This window comes from Apiospora marii, assembly GCF_038362585.1.
Source record: "Apiospora marii strain CBS 49790 chromosome Unknown utg000004l_segment0_segment1, whole genome shotgun sequence".
NCBI lineage: Eukaryota > Fungi > Ascomycota > Sordariomycetes > Amphisphaeriales > Apiosporaceae > Apiospora > Apiospora marii.
In genome coordinates this window covers 2,162,587-2,184,660 of record NW_027117376.1, presented here as the reverse complement: position 1 = coordinate 2,184,660, position 22,074 = coordinate 2,162,587, and the positions used below count along the sequence as shown (strand labels likewise).

Here is a 22,074-nt window from a genome sequence, read left to right as displayed (position 1 = left end):
CCCGGGACGACGTCGTCCAGTTCACATCAATGCGGTTCGGGCCAAATTACGATTGGCGACGGGATTGGCAACCCGTGCGGGCTACTTGCTCGATGCCGGAGTGGTGGGGAAGGTTTGGGCCCGTTGCAAACGGTTTGTTTATCTCGACCCGGATGGGTGCTCGCCACCGTTAGGCGTTGAGAGATTTCCGCTGCTCAATATCACTCGCGAGCCAGGAACCAGCCGTTTCCGTTGGTCAAGTTTGAGGATGGGGATAGTCGGAACTTTCGCTCCTGGCTGATGTCGCTAGTCAACAAGATGTTGACGAAACGCTTTACCCTGCGTCGGGCCTCTGAACCCATAGTGAAGTAATTATCAATGCAGACATCTGTTGGTTTGGTTCATTTTTGAGGCTTCGCTCTTGAACTTGCTCTCCTTCACATGCACATGCTCTCAAGCTGTAGTTAGAGATCACCCCCGTTAACCTCGGGTGGTCCGTAGACGTTCTGAGTGGCACAGCCATCACTTCCGCACCAATCTTCACCCCACCGAGAATGCAGCGCATATGGATATTGAAGGTCCAGTGATACGGGAATCCCATGACATATTTGGATCAAGCGTTTCTCCACTGCTCAAGGACAACGAACGGCCTGAGCGGGTTTCTCGGGACACTAGACCAATAGATAGTGGCCCATCTCTGTTCTAACGGGAACCATCATTAAGGTATTTTCACTACCTAATTATGCCTATCAGTATTCTGAGAGTCGTGTCAGCGTTCAGCATGGTGCATCGTTACCTCTACGGCAGTAGGTCGAACATTATGTGACCCTGGGGCACTTTCACCCATAGACACCTTGCTGTACAATACCCAAAACCGACGAACGACGACACTTCGGACAGACGATCTGAAACAAGACTTGAGCAAGAGAAAACACAGAAACTTCGACTAGCCGATAATATAACTCATGCCAACCTTGGTTCATGACCTTGATGATAACGCCCTTAAAGCAAAAGCAGGAGCACGAGTGAACCCTCTGCTTTACAATCTCTGAAGACGGAACAGGCTGGGTATATTAGGCTTCTGGAGACTGCACACCATAAACCCATCTTTTCCACTTCTATCGACTCAGCCAAACCATTTTCGGAACTGATATAACAGTCGTGACAAGAGGACTGACAAGATGCCACGGCTGTCTCAGTGGTTCCCCATACTTTTTATATTATTTCACTGCTTACTAGTCAAGGCAGCCGGCAGCGATGAACTCTCGGGCGAAGAAGGACAATCAAGCGGACCGAATTGCTTCGAAATCCATGCAGCCGGGCCCATAAACTTGCGGCCCGACCTTGACGGAGTGCGTACATGTATTCCCAACTGGATTATACTCTATATGCGGTTTGTTGCTGACGCCCTCCTCCAGAGCCCGTTCCGGACCAACAGCACCCCGGCCTGTGCGAAATCCTTCCCCGGGGATGGGGTGAAGCTGGTGCCGAAAGACCCCCACGGCTACCCGATGAAAGACTACGACCTGAACGTGACTTGCATGGCTTGGCCCGACAAGTATGCGGACTTTTTGCACCCCCCGCTCCCCCCGCTGCCTGGGGAGGAGTGGAAAAAATACAGTTTCTGCGCCACGACACGGTTCTGGCACTATGGGCGACCGTTGCCTTACAAAGGGGCCCCGGACTGCCGCGAGTACCAGGACTGCACCATTGCTGACGCGCGCTCGCACGACTTCTCCAACACCACGACCAACGGACTATCGTGGGGCGGCAGTGAAAGCAGTGGGACCTCGCACACGACTGAACATGGCGAGGACCGGGGCCACACAAAAGGTTTCAGCATGGGAGCGAACCTTGGAGCCGGCAAGGATGGGGCAGCCAACGGCGGCATAAACATCGGCTTCGAAAACTCGCATTCCCACACCATCCACGAAGGCAGCTCTCACACGACGACCAGTAGCCTGGAAACGAACTGGCAAGTAAGCGTACAGGAGTCCACCGGCAACTCATGGACGGTGGGAACAACCTACTCGGCCCTACGTCCTAAGAACACCAGTAAGAGCCAATTCCCATTTTCCAAGCCCGAATCTTATGTCCCAACTACGATCTCTGCAGGCCTGGGACCGGGGGTTTACAAGCGAAGCCCATAAGGTCGTAGGGGACCATTTCGCGGCCAAGAGTCTCTTAGGAAACCGATGCTGACCACGAGCGCTATGTCAAGTCAATAAATGCGGCAGCTTCTATGCTATACCAATCTACCGTGGGTAAGTCAACACTTTCCTCTCGCAGTGTGCCCTCGTGGCCTCTCCCCTCTCACTCCTAATTACCGGGCTGACGAGAACGCCGTTGCCCAGCGTCTGCGGGGTCATGGGCTCCGACTGGCAGCAGAAGGAGAACTACGAGCAGTGGGCGCGGGTGGACGGCAAGTTCACCTGCACCAACTACATCGCCAAGGGCGAGAGCCAGGGCTACGACGAGGAGTGGCGCCAGTCGCTGACGACCGGGAGCCCGCAGTACCAGGCCTTCAAGACCGTCTTCGTCACCAAGGACTGCACGAGCCACAAGTTCCTGGGGCCCGAGCACCAGGACCAGCTCTTCAACGACGTCGTCATCTGGAGCGACTGGCAGGAGTGGCTGCTGATGAAGGAACTGGACAAGGGCACCGTGGCGCTGTCGACCAGCAACACCCGCCCGCACCACGGCGAGTGGTTCGGGTACGAGGTTGTCGACGATCGGCCCGACAAGCTGTTGAAGACCACGGTGGGCACGGAGTGATTCTTGAGATGTCTTAGCGTCCAGAGGCGTCTCCGCGAGGAGGGAGTTGGCGATCGCCAGAGGGCGGCTGCATATAATACCTAGTGGGGAGGGCTCCGTAGCCCTAGCCGCTAAAAGTGTGTCATTCAATCATAAAAGGGCACTCTGTGAATCTATGAAATTGAAATGCTAATGGTGACTTTGCTGCTTTCTACATCTGTCATTGTTGACTTGATGCCGTGGCATTGGTCAAGGTGCACTTACAAAGCGGCCTATGTATCTACTCCCAGCTATTCCCCTAGTGCCCCCCAGAGGACGGCTAGTGGTCCCACGACAGCTATCAAAGTGAAAGGTACGGAGCTCAGTCCATTAATGGAAGATGTAGGCACAAGCGAATGACATAGCGGGTGAGTACTTGAATAACGAATCAAGAGAACAACAAGTAACATAACAGGTAAGTAGGTATCAATTGATCAAGATAACGGTACAATTAAAATCACCTTTTTTCCATGGACAATGCCAACGTGGGCCACTCCGTTTAGATCGTCAATCCACCGTTATCTGCCAGTCACCAGTTTAGACAGATGAGATCACTTGGTCCCACTTGGAAGGTGCTCTCCCCACAAACCCTGCTGCGAGATCCAGGTACTTTTGTACTTACTTCTTTAGCCTGTGCAAGGTCCTTCCTGGCATTCCGTTACCCGCAAATCGTTTTTTTCCCCAGGCACCGAGAAACACTTTCTTTCCCCCCCCATTGGAACCAAACGCGTCAAACCTCCAGTCAGAAGAGTATTGCGCAGTTCGCGGACCAATCTCCAAGACGTTGCACCGCATGCGTTCTTAGCGAGGCTTCCGATCGTTCCAAACCGCCCGACGGACGCCTCATCCAGAGAGTGTGTGAGACAACCGACTACCTTACTTATGCAGCCCTACGCGAGGTCGACGACTGGCCATGGCTAAATTCATCAATGTGGCCCACTCGGGGCATTCCCCCAACACCGGCGGCGGCACCCCAACTGCGCCCCGCGCCAGCGGCGTCCGCCCTGACAACTACAGCCGCTTCCACCTTTCCGGCTTCTCCTTCTACCATGGCGAGCCCATGGACACCCACCAGGCCGTCCGCGACTTCCTGCAGAAGCCAGCCTTCATGCCCTGGCGCAAGTCGCGCGGCGAGGTCGACAGCTACCTGCGCTTCGAGACCACCCTGCGCGTCCTGTTCGAGGCCGTCATCTTCTTCGAGGAGTTCTGGGGCCGCCGCGGCTTCTGGGCCAAGATCCGCACCCTCCTGAAGCTCGACAATACCATCAGCGCCGACACCCTCGAGGACGCCGTCAAGCTCTACTGCGACGGCCGCCGCCACTGCCTGGCCAAGGTCCCCAAGCCGGGCAAGCCCCCGAACAAGATCGCCGAGCTGGCCGAGATTGTGGATCGCTTCCGCCCCGGCGAGCACGCCCCCATTCCCAAGGCGGACTGGGCGCGCCGCGAAGACAAGTGGCGGAGCAAGCTGTACTACGTCCTGACCAACCAAGGCGTGCACTCGCAGCAGGTCCAGGACGGCTCTTGCCACCCCGTACTTCTCGATCCCCTCCCGAGCCCCCTTTCTGCATCACCGAGGTCGGAAACGCAGAGACGAGACCGATTCGAGCCCCGACCGCGCAGCCCTCCGCGCCGACCATCTAGCCCTTCCCGGCGACCGCCTAGCCCCCCGCGACGCTCGTCTCTAGACCAGCCCCGGCAACCGAGAGAGATTGAAGCCCCCCGGGGACCCAAGGCCGGGCTTCCCCCCAAGCCACCAGCGCCGGCTCGTTCGAAAGAGCCGACACCTGCTGCAAAAGAGAAGGCAACAACACCGACGGCGCCCGCGACGCATCAGCGTGAATTGCCTGCGAAGTCGACTGCTGAGACAGTATCCCGAGAATTGGAACCGACCCACTCGGTCCAGTCGCTGGACGAACTGGTCGATACCTATAAGCACCCGTCAGACCCCTTCGAAAACCCCCGAAAGCGATCACGAGACGAGCCGCCGGAAGGCGCTGATACGGCCAACAAGCGACTTGCCGCTGAACCGACTGGCAGCTCCCCTCGGCCTAGCCGCCCCACTGTTCCGCCGATCGAGACCCAGCAACCTCTCTACGAGAACACCTGTTCACGATTCGAGTCCACGGTAGCTGAGGACACGCCGGCGACCCAGGAGCCTCAGCGGAACGAGAAGGTGGCTGTTGTAGAGGGGAATGACGAAATGATCCTCGACGCCATTGAAGTAGCCGTGGGGCCGGAGAAGCTATCAACAGAGTCGATGACCCCGGCCCACACCTCGGGTCAAAATAATGATACTGCAACGACCAAAGTAGCCGACAGGGTCAGGAGTCCCGACGCCATGTCGGACTCACTGTTTGTGGAAAAGACGGAACTCCCGGTAGAGGACGAGGAAGAAGGCACAGCGGAACCGGTCGACGCCATACGCGAGCTTCTTCTATGCCTAGAACAGCGCCAGGTGCGGCTGGAGGCGCTCGAGGCCTCGGCGGATTCGCAGAAGAAGTTGATGGAAACGTGGGCGGCCGACCGGAAGCGCATTGCGGAGCTAGAAGCGCAGCTGGGCGGCGGGCGCGCCTCGGATGCGCGCCAGTTCCAGTCCCTCCAGGACAAAGCCAGGGGGCACGGCGAGCAGCTGAAGCAGCAGTCTTCTGTTAACCAGCAGGTCGAAGAGAGGGTGGAAGCGACTGCCCGCGAGGTCAGAGAGGTCAAGACGACGCTGGGGCATTACATATCGGACGCGGGGCGCGCGAGAACTGAAGACTCCAAGGCCACGGCTCAGGTGCGGGAGGAGCTTTGGCACAAGTGCGAGACGGACGGCGAGCTTTTTCGCCAGACCAATAGGGCCGTTGAGGAGACCAATAGAGCCGTTGAAGAAGCCAAGAAACAAATGGCAGACGCGGAGTTTCAGAATGGGCAGCACTTTGCAGAAGTCGAAAGACGGTCTCAGGAAGTGCAACAGCAATTCAGCGATGTCGAGAATCGATTACGGCACCAATTAGAACAGCATGCTGGCGTCTGTAAGGACCAGTGGGAACGGCATTCCAGCGCCTGCCAGGTGCAGCGCGCGGGGAGCAATGACTTTACGGAGACGCGGCTGGCTGAGCTGCAGCGGCAGCTCGGCCAAGTACAAGTTGCCCTGCAGGCGCGCGAGGCGATCGATCGGGCGGCAGCACCACCGCCGCCAGCAACTCCTATTACTTCATCCAATGGTGCATTATCCAATGGTGTAGACCCGGGAGTATTATCGAGTCTTGACACCGGCACCTTTCTCGACACGATGTACTACGAGATGTCCAAGCTCCGCACGGCGATGCGGACGAGGATTCGCGCGATGGATGTCGAGGGCGTGCCGGACGAGGACGACTCCAAGCTTGCCGTCTCGGATATCTCCTATGAGCTCGGGCGTGTGCTGGACGTGGCCCGGAAGAGAATAAATAAGCTGTGATTCTATCTACGATCTGAAAACCAATTACTAATCAGTATTGGTATGTATATTATGACCAAGTCGGGCTGGGTGGGGTGAGGGTTGGCTTGCCTAGTGCTGTTACTTCATCGTGTTACGATTTAGGCGTATTGGGCTCTGTCCCATCCTAATAGCGATTTGCATTGACAAGATACATGCCCGAGATCGAGACTTGCTATGCTGTCCAGAGTTGATTTTGGTGTCCGTGGTCCTGGTATCGTCCCATATTTGGGTCGGTGCGGCTAATAGGGACAAGCAAGATCATGAGGGGGACGCTTTAGCTTTTGCTTGGTGAGTCGAGCCACCCGTAACTACGACGATTACTGCTATTGTATCACAAATCACGTCTTCATGTTCACTTGAGCCTCTTATCCAAAAGCCACATTATGTTTGCGATGTTGAGAGATCCCCACTAAGCTGCTGACATCTAGAGACTAGCCTTGTGACTTCGCACCGAAGCACCATGCGTTCAACAATGCCTTGGCTCCCTGCGGAGGTCTGGTACCTCATACGCGGGCTCTTGGAGGACGACAAACGCACCCTGTCGCGCCTCTGCCGAACCTGCAAGTCTCTGCGGGAGTTCGCCGAGCCGGCCCTGTACGCGCGCTACAGCATCTTCATCGGCCCCCAGGACCACGTCGCCCGGGCGAGGCGGTTCGCCGCCTTCTACCGCACCGTGCTGGACACGCCGCGGCTGGCGGCGCGGGTCGTCTTCCTGCAACTGATCATCGCCGTCCCCACCGACGAAGCCGGCCGGCGCAGCGCGGCGGACGAAATTGCCGCGCTGCTGAGGCGGACCGTGGCGGAGCGGTTTCGGTTCGGCTACGGCGTCGACCGGGTCGTGAAGCGGGAGTGGGGCGTGGTGCCGCTGGCGGCGCTGCTGCCCTTCCTGCTGCCGAACCTGGAGCAATTCCAGAACTTCGAGGCACGGCATTATCCGGCGCTCCGGCTGGTCCGCTGTCTGCACCGGGGCGGACGCCTGCCGTCCCTAAAGAAGCTTACGCACATGGTACTGAACCCCGACACCTTTGACCCGCGGGGATCGTGCGGTAGGCCCGACGCCTTTCGGCTCGGCAGCGTGGCGCCGTTGATGGAGCTGGCGCCGAACTTGCAGGACCTCACGTTTTATAGCTGTCAGGGACACGAGCCTACGAACAGTCGTCGCCGTCGTCGTCGTTTGAGCACCACCGACGACACCACCCACCAAGAAGAAGGAGAAGGAGAAGTCTCGTTCCCACCCCTGCTGCCCAAGTTCCCCGCGAGCCTGCAGAGCCTGCACCTCAAATACGGCCACTTCAACGCCGCCGAGCTAACGCACGCCCTCTCCGACTGCCGCCGCCTCCGGCGCTTCGCCTACAGCGAGGGGGGGCCCAACATGTTCAAGCCCGCCTCCGGCGTCCTCAACTACCACGACATCACGCCCGGCCAGGTAATCGAGGCCCTCCGCCCCGTCGCGCGCGACACGCTCGAGCGCCTCGAGCTCAGCCTCTGGTGCGCGCCCCGGCTGCGCAACGTCGGCACGCCCCGTCTTATCCGGGGGAACCTCGGCGACGCCTTCCCAAACCTAGCCGAGGTCAGCCTCAGCGCCGAGGACCTGTTCTGGACCCTCGGCCCCAAACCCACGACGGCTCTCGACACGGACGGGCGGCTGCTGCTCGACCTACTGCCGGAGCCGACGCTGCGCGTCCTCGAGTTCCCCGAGTTCGACGCGCTGCTGGTGCCGGACCTAAGACGGCTCGCGGAGGCGGTCGCGTGCGAGGGGCGGTTCCCCCGGCTGCGCGCGGTGCGGGTCAACGTGGCGCCCGAGGATCCGGGGAGGGTGGAGGAGTACATGCGGCGGTTCCTGCCGGAGCTGGAGACGCTGGAACCGAAACAGAGGGCCGGGCTCGCGGGGCTGTTTGGGCGGGGCGGGGTGGTGGTGGAGTTGGGGCCGCATTGGATGTGGGGGGATGGGGAGGATGAGTAGCGTGTAATCGCATGGATGGAAAGAAGTAAGTTGTGGTGGTGTGACACGGGAGGTGTATGGCATGCTTTGTTTTGCGGTGCTTGCTTGGCCCTCCTTCTCTCTTACATGGGAAGTATGAATGACACAGTAGCTGCGCGGAAGCGCGTTGAGTCGCCATCGAACTCACGTCATATTGTTTTGTTGATTACGCCTACAAATCAATGCGGATGCGCCTCGAGAAACGATGAATTCAAAGCCCCCAATAAATTGTCCAGCCTGGGGTGTCCCTATGCAGGCGCATGTGAGGACAACATCTGTATGATCAGAGCCAGGAAGGGACGGTTGGAGGAGGGGACCGTGCTGAAACAATAGCGGTAGTAGTCTAGACCGAGAGTCCTTGAAACGCGGCTGCGCGGCCCTGAATCACGACACTTTCCAGCTGTTAAACTAGACGCGATCTCTCTTGTGCATTAGTTGCTCGCTGCATCATCCTCCGTCCAAAACAAATCAGAAGCTGTGAACATATATCAAACGACCATTGCCCCATCTGCCAAGCTGTATTGCACCATCATCATCCCCGTCCACCAACACCCAATTGAGCGACGAGCTTTCCGGCGAGCTTCGACGAAATTAGGAACAATATGTCGTGTAAGTAACAGTCAAGTCAGCAAGCACAAAAACAGCCAACAAGCTCTGGCTAGCTAACGCCCTGCCACCCCGATCTCCCCGCTATCCCCGGCCCCTGGAGCTTCCCACTAAACCCCTGCCGCCACGAGCCAACACCCCGCATCCATCCCACAAGAAGCTCCAACCTCAACCTCCACCTCCACCAAGTATCATCGTGAAGCTCCTCAAGCCCCCAAATGGAGCAACAAGAGAAGAAGAAGCCCATCCTCCACCTACTAACCCTAACTACGTCTGCATAGTCCTCCAAGGCGGCTTCACCCTCACCAACAAAACCCCCCTCCCCGCGGGCGTCACCAAACCCGCCGCCGTCGCCGCCCTGCAAGACCACGACAAGTTCCTGCACGCCGACCCGCACCTAACCACCTACCGACGCCTCGCCTCGCCCGAAGAAACCTCGTCCGACTACGCCTCCTACAAAGTCCCCAAGTCCATCGTCCCCCTAAACAACACCGTAAAAGTCTACGAAGTCCACGACCACGTCCCCAACCCCGTCTGGTCCAGCGACGTGACCAGCCTCGAGGAGTTCGTCGACTGCGCCGAGGGCGTCTGGGTCCGGGTGCGGAGCCCGCTGGGGATCGTGCTCGAGACGACGTGGTTCATCTGCGAGAAGAAGAAGCCGGACGAGGACGGGAGCACGCTCGAGCTCGTACAGACGCTCGTCTGCACCTGTAACCGCTTGTTGGCCCCCATCTGCAAGGGCCAGGTCGACAAGGGCTGGCGCGGCGTGCACGAGAAGCTGATCCAGGGCATGGTCGGCGAGGACCGCACCACGGCGACGCAAGAGACGGCGGCGGCGGCTACGCTGACGGCCAAGGCGTCGTAGTAGTCATATCGTATAGGCCTAAGTAGAAAATAAATGAAACTGCAAGCCTGTTTCGAATTAAATCAAAGTGATGTGTTGATTGTTAGGCGTAGATACTTGCTGCATCAGTCACATTGAATTGTATATACATCGACGTTACGTGTACAGTCACCCTGACCACACATGACAAACACAGCTGCAATTCAACGCGCACTTTTTATTGATTATTTTTTGTCTCTTTTTTTTTCTTCGTTAACCTATGGGCCGCCAAGGATGATGGATGATGATGATAATGCAGTACCGCCTATTCCTGGGTATCTCAAATGCAAATTCTGCCAACCTTTGGGCCTTCTTTCTCTCTTCGTCTACGCATCAAAAGCCGTGGTCTCTCCGGCTATATCCCTCACCAGTTCCTTGCCATCCTCCGTCCCCTTTATTGCAAGCCTCCACTAGATGCGTGCCTGCTAGTGGCGTCTACTGGCGACCCCAAATTCAATAATTTCACATATCGAGACCAGATTGACCGTGTCCATTGTGAACGGCCAATCATGATCAGTACTTTTCTCTTCCCCGCCACTATTAACCCCGTCGATAGATGTGGCGGGCCCGGGTGACCGCTTCTAATCAATCACCACGAGGTTGTCATGGTGCTGCGGTTGCTGCGGCGGAGGCGGCCCCTGACGGTGCACCTGCTGCTGGCTGCGAGCCCTATTCATAACCTGAGGCGGCATCTTCAGGTTCATCGGTGCATTGTTGTTCTTCATCATGGGCGCCTGCTGGTTCTTAACCGCGCCCTTGGGGGCAGGGGGCTGCTGCTTGACGGCCTTGGGCGACGGCATCTTCTTAGACGCCTCCCGGATGGCTTGGTCCGTGGCTTGGAGTAGGAGCGCAACTGTGTCGTCCGTGGGGCACGCGGCACTCTTAATGAACCCTTTCCAGCCCTTGTCGCTGCTGGGCTCCCAGACCTTTTTCAACGCCTTGCCGAACTCGTCGTCTGGGCTGTTCGGCGCCTGGTCGGGCTGATAGCGCGTTACCTGCCAAAACGGCTGGCCCTGCTGACTCTGCCGGGTCTGGAGCTTGGCCTGGAGAGTGACTTGGCGGGATGGTCTCTTATCGGGCCCTGCAAATGTATATCTAATGTCAAAGCAGTCAATGGTCGCGCAGAAAATCTCCACGCGACCTTGGTTGTTCGCCTCCAGGGGGATCCATGCATCTTCGATGGCGTCAAATGCCTTCAGGATGGGCAGGGTGAAGGCGAGATATAGGGGTATCTTGGCGAAGCCCAGATGAGAGTTGAGCACGGTAGTGAAGCCGTCCAGGGCCCGCAGGTGGGGGTTACCCTTCTCCAGCTTCAGAGCGATTCGATCACTGCGGAGATCCAGTGTCGCCTTCCATCGACGCAGGTTGGCTTGAGTCTGCGGCCCGGCTTTGCGGCCAATGGCATCGCTGTAGCTGAAGACAACCTGAGAAAGCGTGATGCTTTCGCACTTGATGTCGCTGTCGCTCTTCCTAATAGCGTCAATGCAATCCACAAGTCTCTCGATGGCCTGAAGGCGATGGGCCAGGCTTTCGAAGATGGTAGACCCGACTTGGGCACCCAGTCGGAGGGCAAATATACCGAGGCGCGGATTAAATGCCACGTCGCGCTCCACATGTCCCTTGAGTAGACTGAATTTGGCGCGATCGGCCACCTTGAAGCGAGCCTCGACCATCGTATCCAGTTGTTGCACCGAGCTATCGTCGTCAGGCCGCGCTTCTGGTTGACCTGGTGTACCGTCGGCCACCGCCGCCCTCGCCCGGCGCCGTCGGTTTCGGTTTCCAGTACCCTTGAATTCAATGTAGACGAAATCCTCAGCCCATGATGAGATCCGGCTGCTTCCTTTCGATCTGCCCAGTTTGATGATCTCGGATAATCGTACTACAACTGACGGGACCCGGACGTTCGGCGGCAACGAGCGAATCCCTAGGTTGCCAACAACATGCTTAACTTTTCGACTGTGTAGGGTTTTGAGATCAATAACATGCGAAATCAGCGCAGCGCTGAAAATGGTGAGGTTGTGGAAGAAGTTGTCAGAGAAATCCGGCAAACCGGGCGTGAGCGGTAATTGGGTGTAGGTCGAAAGTTTGGCCCCCGAATTAGGGGTGGCGCTTTGTGTCCTGTATCATGTTAGCAAACAATTTGGAATCAGTATGCACGTTAACAACTTACGTTTCGATCAACCACCATCTATCTCCGCTCGGGCTCAGGCTCAGCATAAGGAACCAATGCGCAGGCCATCCACGCCTGGTGAACCACAGATTCTGGAACTCCCGAGTCTGCAAAATAGGTTTGACTTCCTCGGGCCGCAACGGCCCCCTGCACATGTTCCAGTCCAGACTCTTGCCACGTCGGCCAATCTCCTTCATAACGTATGTGCACCGGAGAGCCTCGAGCGCCGCGAGACCGTCTTCTGATGGGTCTTTGGCAGCATTTAGGCGACTTTCCGAAGGGTATATGGTGGGCAATGGCGGGGATAAGCAGAACAGGCCCGTTGTCGGTACAATATGAAGAGTAACGGAATCGCGTGAAACGAGCTGCATCTTGAGCGCCATCTGAGCAGGTTCCGGAGTTGCAACATGCAAGGAGACTGACGCCTCTTTCCGCATGTAGCGACCCTTGGTCTGCAGTTTCTGGTACATGCTTGAGAGGATATGCTCGGTATGCCTGGCAATCACCTGCTTCAGGAGCGACTCGGCAGAAATATCGGCATCGTTGAATTCGATCGGGACGTCCTTGACTTCTTTGCCATCCTTGAACCATCGGATACTGATATAGCTCGTTTGGCTTGGGTGAGGGGCCACTCCTATTCGCTTGCCGCTGTGCACTCCCAGGATAATCCAACTCTTCGGCGCATTCGGTGCTGAGCGGTTCGTCCAGTATTGAATTGACATGGCACGGTTGAGTCGTTCCACCTTGAGCGTGTCGACCCAGAGACCCCTTTGCATCTCAAACGCTTGACGAGAGAACTCGGTAACCTTGTGGGTAAGAACGAACTCGTGGAGAAAATCGTAGCACCCTTGCAGCCCATTGTCCTTGAGAGCTTCATTGACTCTAGCCTCCATGAACAAGTACAGCGTATCGGTGAGTTTCACGGGGGCTGGGCTACAGCTGAAGCGAAAATCCAGGAACCAGAACTGCTTGTCGAAATCCTCGTCGGCAATCGTAAGATCCACCTCGAACTCCCCCGGCACCTTGAACGTCACACGCCCGGACTCAATATTGTAGTCGCGGAAGTGGTACGGAATCTTATCGTGATCGTCGAGGTTCAGACGAATAGACAGCAGGGTGTTCAGCTCCTCGATCCATCGCATTTGCTCCTCAGCGGTCAAGGGCGGAGGCGGGACATAGTTGAAGTCGGGCAGCCACGGCGCTTCACCGGTCGCGAGTACCTGTAGGGCCGTCTGAAGATCTGGGTTCGGGAGCCGGGCTCCAACAAGGTCGCGCTTGAGGTCGATTAATGTCCCGAGTGTATCCTCGTAGCACATGCGGTGTTCGTTGATGTGAGCCATCAAATCGATCAGCTTGCTGACATCGCCAACCTTCCTGCTCCAGGAGGTAATCACAAGAGCCTTGACCCACTTCGCATGGGTGTCCTGAATAAATCGCAGTAGCACTTGCTTCTTATATATACTCCCGTCGACCTGGTCGTTCCCCTTCTCATCCACGCTTCCAGATAGGACAGACGCAGGAGGTAGAGGGACTTTACCCAGCTCTAAAATCTTGCCCTGTAGTTGGTTATGTGTCATCTGGGCCAGTCGCGACAGCAACAGGCCTAGCGGGACAAAGCCCTCGGTGATGTGTCGAACCTCATCGGGAAGGTCGTTCATGCGCCATGATGATGGGTTGCCGTTTGCCATGTTGGGCGCGTTGTTGGGTCGGAGTGCAGTGTCGCCATTCATGGTGGCGCCGGAAGTTCTATCGTGGTTGGTCGAGATGCCATTCTGTAAACCGTTCTCCATGGTGAAAAACACCCGGCATCAACTATGTCTCGAATCCCCCGTCCGCCACAAGGCGCCTCGGCTAGGGTGACGCCAGCAGAGAACCGAATGCTGGGGGGGCAAGGACTTGCGATTGGGATATCGTAATAAGCTGGGTCATTCGATGGTGAGCGTATATGGGTTGGGTTGGCCTGGCGCAAAGAACCCGAGGCGTGGAAAAATGGTGTGCAGAAATCGCAACTGTGAAGAAAGCCGAGAGCAGAGCGAAAGGCGATGGTAAGAGATGGCCGGTCGCAAGAAAAAGAATTCAGTAATCGGTGTGACGTTGCGTCGTGTGTTGATGCGGTTATGTCGTCGTTGGGCGGGCAATCGAGAGAATAAAGAAGGCGCGGCTGGCTCCCGGAAGGGCAAAGTCAATCGAGGAATTAAAGGCAGGTACGGAGCAGGTGAATAGGATCCTCGGCAGGTCCAAGACTCGAATCTGGAGGTGATTAAGGCTGCGCGAAGGTTGGCAACTGGGGTGAAGTGGCAGGTATGCAGGTGCTGCTCTTTCTGGGGATTCGGATGATGAGACGCGATCGATGATGGGTTGGCAGCCGGAAAAATCCAAATGGTCAAAGGGCGACCGTGAGCAGGAATGCGGTCCAGGCGAGGGAAAGCGGCCGAAGGAAGCTAAGGCAGGCTGAACATGTTTGACCACCACGAACTGGGATGGGTACCTACTTCAGTTGCTGCTTTCTTTCGTCAGCCCCACACTCTTTGCTCTCTGTCGGTATCCCCCAGCCCCCTCTGTTGTTATCGGCTATCAATGTGATGTGGCTTGACGTGTGAATGCAAGCCACAATACCACCTGCATCTCAGCTTCAGACCAGATTGTTGGTGCCAACGACAACACGATGCTGCAACGTTGCACTGGATGGTATCATGGTGGCTACCTGAAGTTTTCGTCTAGTTTAAGTAAACATTAAGGCTGGCCAACTTCAGTATCATGACCGCATTCGACTAGGAAACCAATGCTCCAGTCTGTCGTCAAGCTGCTCTCCAGCTCTGCTGCCAAAACGTGCAGGCGGGTACTTGATGCCCCACACCTGACGTCCAAGCTGTGCTACATAAGCTGGAATGCACTGAAATCAGCTCCCTTCAATGATCGACACTCTACCATGTGACAATCACCTTATCATCACCACGTTGATTGATTCTACATCGCACAAGCTCCCGCCTCAGAAATTGAAATAAATCTGCTGAACTCGTATTGCAGGACTGAATAACTCCCTATGCGTGCGAACGCAGTTGTCGCGGGGTCTCGCTCTATGCTCTCTGTTATTGAAATGGGGTGGCCTGTATCTTCGGTTCGCTGCGATTTGCAGGTCAGTAGCGCTGCTGACCCCACCCAAAACGGCCATGATGCCATGGAAACGCCCAACGCCAAAAGCCCCCTTTAAAACAAACCAATAAACAATGGGAGGCCCTTCACTTTATCCCTAATCCAATTAATACAATCTTCCGTTATGAGCAATTCGACACGAAATATAACAAGCAAAATATAAGCATCATCCAGGTGACTAGATGCTCCCGTATAACGTAGATGGCCGCGTATGCTGCGAACAGTCGATCCCATCGAATGTTGTGTAACAGCGAGCGCAAACACCCGCGAGAAGGTCGATCAGGTCATGTAGATCATTCCTAGCCGGAGAGAACCACCAATTTCCAAAGATTCTTAATGTACAGCTTCCAGTATGTAGAGAAGATTCGGAGAACTTCCGCAGTACTTGACAACCAAGGAAGCCAGCAACGACTGACAAATAGGTGGTAAGGATACGCGCCATGATTGCCGGCAATGCCCCGTTCAGTGAATAACCGGGTTCCGGCGATGCCCTGCATATCGTGTTGGTCGCCGCGGCTATAACCGCAGTTGAGTGTCACCAGGAGCCGCCTCGAGGTCCAAGTTCGCGTTGCCTTCGGCAATTGAGGGTTCCTGGTCTCCTTCCGATGTATCGGAAGGTAACGAGAGGTCGGATCCGGGGTAGGCGGAAGTCAAAGACCTAAAGCCATCACCCATATTTGCAAACACGATGCTGTCTTGAGGTGACAACTGGCTTCCCTGGCGACTTGACGGTTTTCCAAATTCATCGGGAAACAATCGACATTGCTTATAAGGTAGAACGGCGCTGTCGCGGATTTGATCGAATAAGACGGCGGATGTGCTTGCCACCACCAGGAGTTCCGGGATTCTGAGGAGCACAAACTCCACCCAAGGCCCTGGAAAAGGATACCAGGTGGCGACCGTCAACAACACAGGGACAAGTGATGGCCAGAAATTCCTGTTTCCAGTCAGTCGGTCGCTTTGCACACATTCTCAGAAAGACGGTTTTCTCACTGTACAATCTCTCTCCTAAATGATACCGCGAAAAGCAGATATGATATGGAAAATATACCTAACACTCTTCATCCGCTCAATTAGCCAACGGACTCATTGGAGGGGCGATACCTCACCTACGCCCAAAAGCGCGCAGATCCTTCCGTGTGAAAGACAGGAATCAGAACCGAAACCGCCATACCGCCCCGAGGAAGAACCTTGCTCACAACTTCCACTGCAGCCCTACAAGGACGATCTGCCCCACCGCGCGTTTGGGAATCAGCTATCGACATCTTCGAGCCAGACTTTTGAATGTAAGGCCAGTTCTTGCGACCTAGCATATAACAACAATAAGGGATAATTGTAAGCATATAGTAGCGATTTCAGAGAGGCGTGTGTGAGTTCAAAAGCCAAAGAGGAGGCATAATTCCACATGATATCGAACAAGGGGATCTAGTATCCTCGCCAGATACTGCCAATCGGAAAATTGGCCATCGTAGATGGCCTGGCTTGGATCCCTGTCGAGATCCATGCTACCTAAGGCGTCCACTGCTTTGCCTTGGAATCGCTGTACAGGCAATGCGTATGAAGCTTGACGATTGCTTCACTTTAACGGGAGGTCGAGCGCTTTATGTGTTGATGCCCAACCCGGTAGTCCATAAACGCAGGGCGAAGGGTGTGTGGCCGAGGGTATGCCACGTCGAGTTGCTTCTCACAGTTGTGTTCTGTCTAGTTCCTTTTGCCTACATTCAAGCATCATGCGAACCGGGCGACTTGGGCGATATTGAGACGTGATTGGTTGGAGTACCCCTGTACGCCAGACAGCCTCAAAGTCTGCCTAGGCGAGGGGCTGAGACACGCATCTGTGTTTTCGCATGCGTCATTCAGCCTGTTCATCGCCCGAGTCGCTTGTTTGCTTGACGTAAGAGTGCATGTGATCCGATGACAAATGCAATCCAGATCACCGGCGGCTACCACATTGGTACACGAGGCTTGTGTCGTTTTCAAGAGGGTGCGACGATGGTAGAGTCTGATATGTGGGGTTTACTCGAACTCTCGTGAAGCTGTTATAATACATCCGACACATCTCTAGCAAATGTTAGCATGTTGACCTTCACGTTCCATCTCTCAAACACATGTGCCAATGGTCTCGTCATATGTTCCTTGACGTTTTACCAATGTACCCAAAGACATTGCCATGCCCTCCCAAGAAAAGCATCGACGAGGCCCCTATACGCAACAATGCAAGATCGGGGCTCTTAGAAGGGGCAGAAATGATCATAGGAGGGATCTGTTGTGTGGTGACGACCTCGTACACCATGCGTATGGAGCAGAGCGATGACTCTCAAGTTGGTCAAGTCTCTCACAAGTCTTCGAGACCCTTGTTGCTTGTCAGTCAACTGATCGCGGATTGCATTCGCCTCCAGATGCCACTTCAGATCGGAAGCGACAACCTCTTCGAGCGAATGTCATTTCTCATTACCCACCCAGGACCGGAGATTGTGCTTGGATCTTGCTTGGGCATGGGGTGTTGTTTGTCCCTCTATGCATATCAGCGGCAAGAAAAGGACCGATACCAGAGTCTCGTCTTCCTTGTGGTGACGACCTGGGCAGTGATGTTGGGGAAGAGATTGGGCTCTAGCGCCAACATGGTGGCCTTGGGGTACATACCATGGGCACTTTGCGTGGGTATGTTCCTAAGCTATGTGGGCCACGCTCTTGCACGAGGTATGTCGGGGAGGAGGATGCAGAAGGTTGAACATCGTGTAAACGTTTCTTCGCCATCAAAGAGCTGATAGTATCTGGTCTGTCGGTTTTGGATTGATGGTTGGTATATGTGACGGACTTGCCTGAATCGACCTATTGGCCCCGGGTGATTACTCATAAAGTCTGGCCGTACAAATACGTTATCGAGTCCGTAGGATATCCATATTAAGTCTGGTACTTCGTCAGTCCAAGCAATGTATACGCTCTTTCACAGCAGGCATCCATTTCTGAGTTGTATTATGGCCAATCGTTGAATCACTTTGGATCACGGTGATCGTAGCCCGATCATGGGGAATCGTGTATCGGGGCATATTCAAATATGAGTTGGAAGGAACAGGAAGGAAACCCGCTCTAGGCTTCTACCAATGTAGGAGATCTACACTGCATAATATCGGTGATAAATAAAAAAATAATTGTGCAGCCGTCACAGAATAACGAAAAATAACCATGGTGGCCAATGGAGAAGCCAAGGTGAAGGTGACGCTGGATAGCGGTGCTTGGAGAAAGAGCGGACTAAGCGAATGTTGATTTGACCAAAGGTTCGATTTCATGTCGTTCTGATCTCGCCTGTCACATTCCTGTCACATTTGCAGTACCTCAAGTTGACGTGCTTGCGCCCTGAGACCAGACGGGAACTCTAATCCCCTCAATCTTCCCATAGTGCATTGCCCCTTCCCGCTTTTCGTACACATTTGGCATTTGCCCTCTGCTGGCATCACACCACATCAACTTCATCCTCTTGGATTAAATCAACTTTCCTCACCCAATTTGGTCATTGTCTACATCAGTGGAAAAACATTCGGTTGCAACTAGGTACATTCTGGTGGATAACCAATACCTGAACTGCGGCGTCCAAAGCTCTGCCTAACCAAAGTGCTTCTCCGCTGCAAAAGCCTCAACTGTCCCGACCAAGCCTTCCACCTCGAGATCCTCCTTCGTCAAAACGACGCCGTCGACGGTACTGAGCGCTTTCCCACCCATGAGCTCAAGATAGGAGTTCGTCATGTCCATCAGCTCGCCCCAGACCGGCCAGAGCTCCCGGTAGTCGTCCCTGGGAATCTGCAAACACTGCACCTTGATCCCCTGCGCCGCGCCATACGCCTGGGCCACCTCGCTGTACGTTTTCTGTTCGATTAAGCCCGCGACCATTTTGGCGGGCAGCGCCCTCTCCGGATGGTTGAGGATGGCCCGGACGAAGAGTCCCACATTTGTCTTCTCGTCACCGGCCAGCGGTAGCATCGTCGAGGGCGCCACGCTCAGCAGCTGGATGTAACGCTTGGAGCCCTCGCCGCCGTCCGCGCTTGGAAGTGCGATGGGCTTGAACCACGGGTAGTTCATGTTGCCGGCGTACCAACCGGCCCAGAAGAACGTGGTCTTCTGCAGCAGCTGCGGGTGCTTCTCCTTGATGTAGTCATCCACGCGATTTTTGCTCTCGTAGTACGGGATCACGATCTTGCCGTCGGTGTTCCGGCGCGAATTGGGCAGTGTCGACCACACGTAGTGGGCCAGCGACTCGGTTGCCGCCGCGGCGTCGGCGAGGTTGGCGCCCAGACGGGTCTCGATCTCCATTGACTTTTCGACGCCCGTGGTTGGGACCGCCTCGAAGAAGTTGGTCACGGCGAAGATGGCGTGGCTGCCTGTGAAAGCGGCCTTGAGGGAGCTGACGTCGTTCATATCGGCCTCGACTACCTCGACGCCGCGGGCTGCCAGGGCCTGGGCGGCATCACTCTTGACGTTGCGCGTGATTGCCCTGACAGAGTACTTGGGGTCGTCCAGAAGTGCCCTGACAACGGAGCCACCCTGGATGCCTGTGGCGCCGACGACGGTGATAATATTGGACATGGTTCGAGGTTGTTGTGATATGGCTGTCTTGATGACTGTGAACTAATTTACTGCTTTAGAAGAGACGAACTGATTGATGACTTTCTGTCCTGGGTCACGTCTTAGTTTCGATCCTAAACTACATCTTTATATTCGCCAATACGGATACTGTTGCCCTAACTACCGTGTCAATTCTTGGCTTGGATTACCAAACTTGCATTGTGTAATGTCGCTGCTGATGTTGCCATGCCCGCAATGTGCACTGCGGATGTCGGGCGCCCTTGGATCTCACCAACACTACCGCCCTAGCAAGAGCCCATCATCGACATCCACATTACCCCGAACACAGATCGAGTGGCCTTCCAATCAACCTTCAGACGTCGGTTGCCCTTGCAGCACTCCCTGACGGCCTGTGGTGGTATTGCATTGGGTGCCGATTTGTCATCACCGCACTGATCCACTTTTGCCCGCATCTTACAAACACTTGCCTGTCAGCGCACTCCCCCTGGCAACCCCATGTTGAGTGCCTAGAGCCTGAATTGCTTCTCTGATCCGTTTTACACCTGCATGTACTCCCTCCACTGGCCAACCAATATCCACACCTGAATTATCGCCGCCATGTCTCTGCGGCGCAAGTCTTGCGATGCGTGCTACCACGGCCGTCGGAAGTGTGATCGCGACTACCCCATATGCGGGACTTGTCGCAGGACCAAGAAGACCTGCCATTTCGCTTACTCGCCCACCGCCGCCGTCAGTCGGTCTGGCGACTTGACAATCTCCACGCCCGTGGATACCACAGATACAGACATCAGGGGTGATACCCAATCTTTGACGGAGATTGGAAACTCCGCCAATGTGATCCTTCCCGCACCCGATAATGATTTCGTCTTTTTTGACCCTCTTGGAGGTGATCAATGTGCCTCCCTTCTTCCCGTCAACAGACAGTCAAGCAACAACGCGACTTCGCCAAACAACTTCTTCGCCAATTGGCAATATGTTCCCACCAGCACGTCTTCGCCACCAAGCGCACCCACAGTGACGCTACCACTTTTCAGCATTCCAGACTATCTGGGAGGCCTCGGAGAGCTGCAGCGCGTCGAGGGCAGCACGGAGAGCTGGCAGTGGGTCATCGACCAGCTCAAACGCTGCCCGAGCGACCTGGCCACACGTGGGGAGACACTCTTCTTACATAGGGATCTGTACCGCGACTCGATGCCGGCGGCGATCCGGGCCGCGCTTGGCGTCTCGGCCATGTTTGCCTTGCTGAATGATGATAATCGCCGAACACTATTCAGAGTCGTGGATGCCGAGGTTTCAGAGTTGCTGAAGAAGGCCCCTTCACAGCGAGATTCCTGCAATGGCGATGGCGTTGGCAGTGACAGCGACAACGGAAACAGGAGTCAAGGATTGACCCTAATCGAAGAACTGGCGCGGCTGCAAGCTTTCTTGTTGTACCAAATGATGCGATTGTTCGGCGGCGGGCTTGAACAACGGGTCGTTGTCGAGCAGCAACACTTCCTGATGACCACGTGGGCGCTGCAGCTATTGAAACGATCGCAGGCCGGAGACAACATCCACGAAAATAAAGTTGAAAGTCGCCGCTCCTCATCCACAGGATACGACGATGAATGGCACGCCTGGCTAGTTAGCGAGAGTATTCGTCGCACAGTCATGGCCGTCTACGTCTTCTACGGCATGTACTCGTTGGCGATGCACGGCTTCTGCGCCGACTTTCCCATCCTGGCGAAGCTGCCCGTCTCGGCTTCGCTAGAGTTATGGCAGTCCAAGGCCACCGATTTGCCCCAGTGGCATCCAAGTGTCGGCAAGGAGGCAGCTAAAACGTTGGCCTACGATGAATATACGCAGTGCTGGGCCGTTTCGCCGCCAAAGAAGATGATCCCGTTCGAGAAGTTTCTCATCATCCCATGCAAGGGATTCGAAGTCATTGCTGCCTATGGCTGTTCAGTTGACTAGCCGTGGTTCCTTGACTCAGACTGGTTACCATCTATAGATGTGTGGTATGGCATGTGGCCCCTACATCTGATTGGAATAGACTTCAAACCTCTCTCCACTTCTGTCATCATGTAAGAGGCAGGAAACCACAGAAACACCAAACTCTAAGCACGTTCTAAATGGGCCACACAAATACCCAGGAGAAACAAATATCTATAATATATTAATCCTTAATCCCTTGACCGGGCCGGTGTAGCCTAGCGGTAGTATTGTTAGTTATATGCTTAAAGGCAAGAGGCTTCAACTCCCTCTGCGGTCACTTTTTTTTTTTTTTTTTCTATCTCCTTTTCCGAGATCTATACGTTACCGTTAACCTTCCCCGCTGACTAACACCATCCTACCAATTCGGGCCATTATTCCCACAATACATGGTAGGAATTGAATCCCTTTGTTCACAATGTCTACTATTATGCAAGCAGCGGGCCAACAAAGACTGGCGCACCCAGACAGTCTATGACAACAAAGACAGGGCC

General features: G+C 55.2%; 8 protein-coding genes across 8 annotated transcripts; 5 read left to right on the top strand and 3 right to left on the bottom strand.

Moving 5' to 3' along the window:
- Positions 1-1,367: 1,367 nt before the first annotated feature.
- On the top strand, positions 1,368-2,754 carry PG985_007638 (uncharacterized protein; the record flags this gene model as incomplete). The annotated part of the gene is made up of 2 exons (XM_066827406.1): positions 1,368-1,958; positions 2,269-2,754. The coding sequence occupies 2 exons, from the start codon at positions 1,368-1,370 to the stop codon at positions 2,752-2,754; spliced, it is 1,077 nt and encodes a 358-aa protein (XP_066685081.1).
- Positions 2,755-3,685: 931 nt separating this feature from the next.
- On the top strand, positions 3,686-6,214 carry PG985_007637 (uncharacterized protein; the record flags this gene model as incomplete). Its single annotated transcript, XM_066827405.1, has 1 exon — positions 3,686-6,214. The coding sequence occupies one exon, from the start codon at positions 3,686-3,688 to the stop codon at positions 6,212-6,214; it is 2,529 nt and encodes an 842-aa protein (XP_066685080.1).
- A 481-nt stretch (positions 6,215-6,695) lies between these two features.
- PG985_007636 (uncharacterized protein) lies at positions 6,696-8,198 on the top strand (the record flags this gene model as incomplete). The annotated part of the gene is made up of 1 exon (XM_066827404.1): positions 6,696-8,198. One exon carries the CDS (start codon positions 6,696-6,698, stop codon positions 8,196-8,198), a length of 1,503 nt encoding a protein of 500 aa, XP_066685079.1.
- A 620-nt stretch (positions 8,199-8,818) lies between these two features.
- On the top strand, positions 8,819-9,687 carry PG985_007635 (uncharacterized protein; the record flags this gene model as incomplete). Its single annotated transcript, XM_066827403.1, has 2 exons — positions 8,819-8,825; positions 9,104-9,687. The coding sequence occupies 2 exons, from the start codon at positions 8,819-8,821 to the stop codon at positions 9,685-9,687; spliced, it is 591 nt and encodes a 196-aa protein (XP_066685078.1).
- A 599-nt stretch (positions 9,688-10,286) lies between these two features.
- On the bottom strand, positions 10,287-13,665 carry PG985_007634 (mediator complex subunit MED14; the record flags this gene model as incomplete). Its single annotated transcript, XM_066827402.1, has 2 exons — positions 10,287-11,823; positions 11,876-13,665. 2 exons carry the CDS (start codon positions 13,663-13,665, stop codon positions 10,287-10,289), a joined length of 3,327 nt encoding a protein of 1,108 aa, XP_066685077.1.
- Positions 13,666-15,544: 1,879 nt separating this feature from the next.
- On the bottom strand, positions 15,545-16,293 carry PG985_007633 (uncharacterized protein; the record flags this gene model as incomplete). The annotated part of the gene is made up of 2 exons (XM_066827401.1): positions 15,545-15,965; positions 16,142-16,293. 2 exons carry the CDS (start codon positions 16,291-16,293, stop codon positions 15,545-15,547), a joined length of 573 nt encoding a protein of 190 aa, XP_066685076.1.
- A 2,338-nt stretch (positions 16,294-18,631) lies between these two features.
- On the bottom strand, positions 18,632-19,609 carry PG985_007632 (uncharacterized protein; the record flags this gene model as incomplete). Its single annotated transcript, XM_066827400.1, has 1 exon — positions 18,632-19,609. The coding sequence occupies one exon, from the start codon at positions 19,607-19,609 to the stop codon at positions 18,632-18,634; it is 978 nt and encodes a 325-aa protein (XP_066685075.1).
- A 597-nt stretch (positions 19,610-20,206) lies between these two features.
- On the top strand, positions 20,207-21,562 carry PG985_007631 (uncharacterized protein; the record flags this gene model as incomplete). Its single annotated transcript, XM_066827399.1, has 1 exon — positions 20,207-21,562. The coding sequence occupies one exon, from the start codon at positions 20,207-20,209 to the stop codon at positions 21,560-21,562; it is 1,356 nt and encodes a 451-aa protein (XP_066685074.1).
- Between the last annotated feature and the right edge of the window lie 512 nt (positions 21,563-22,074).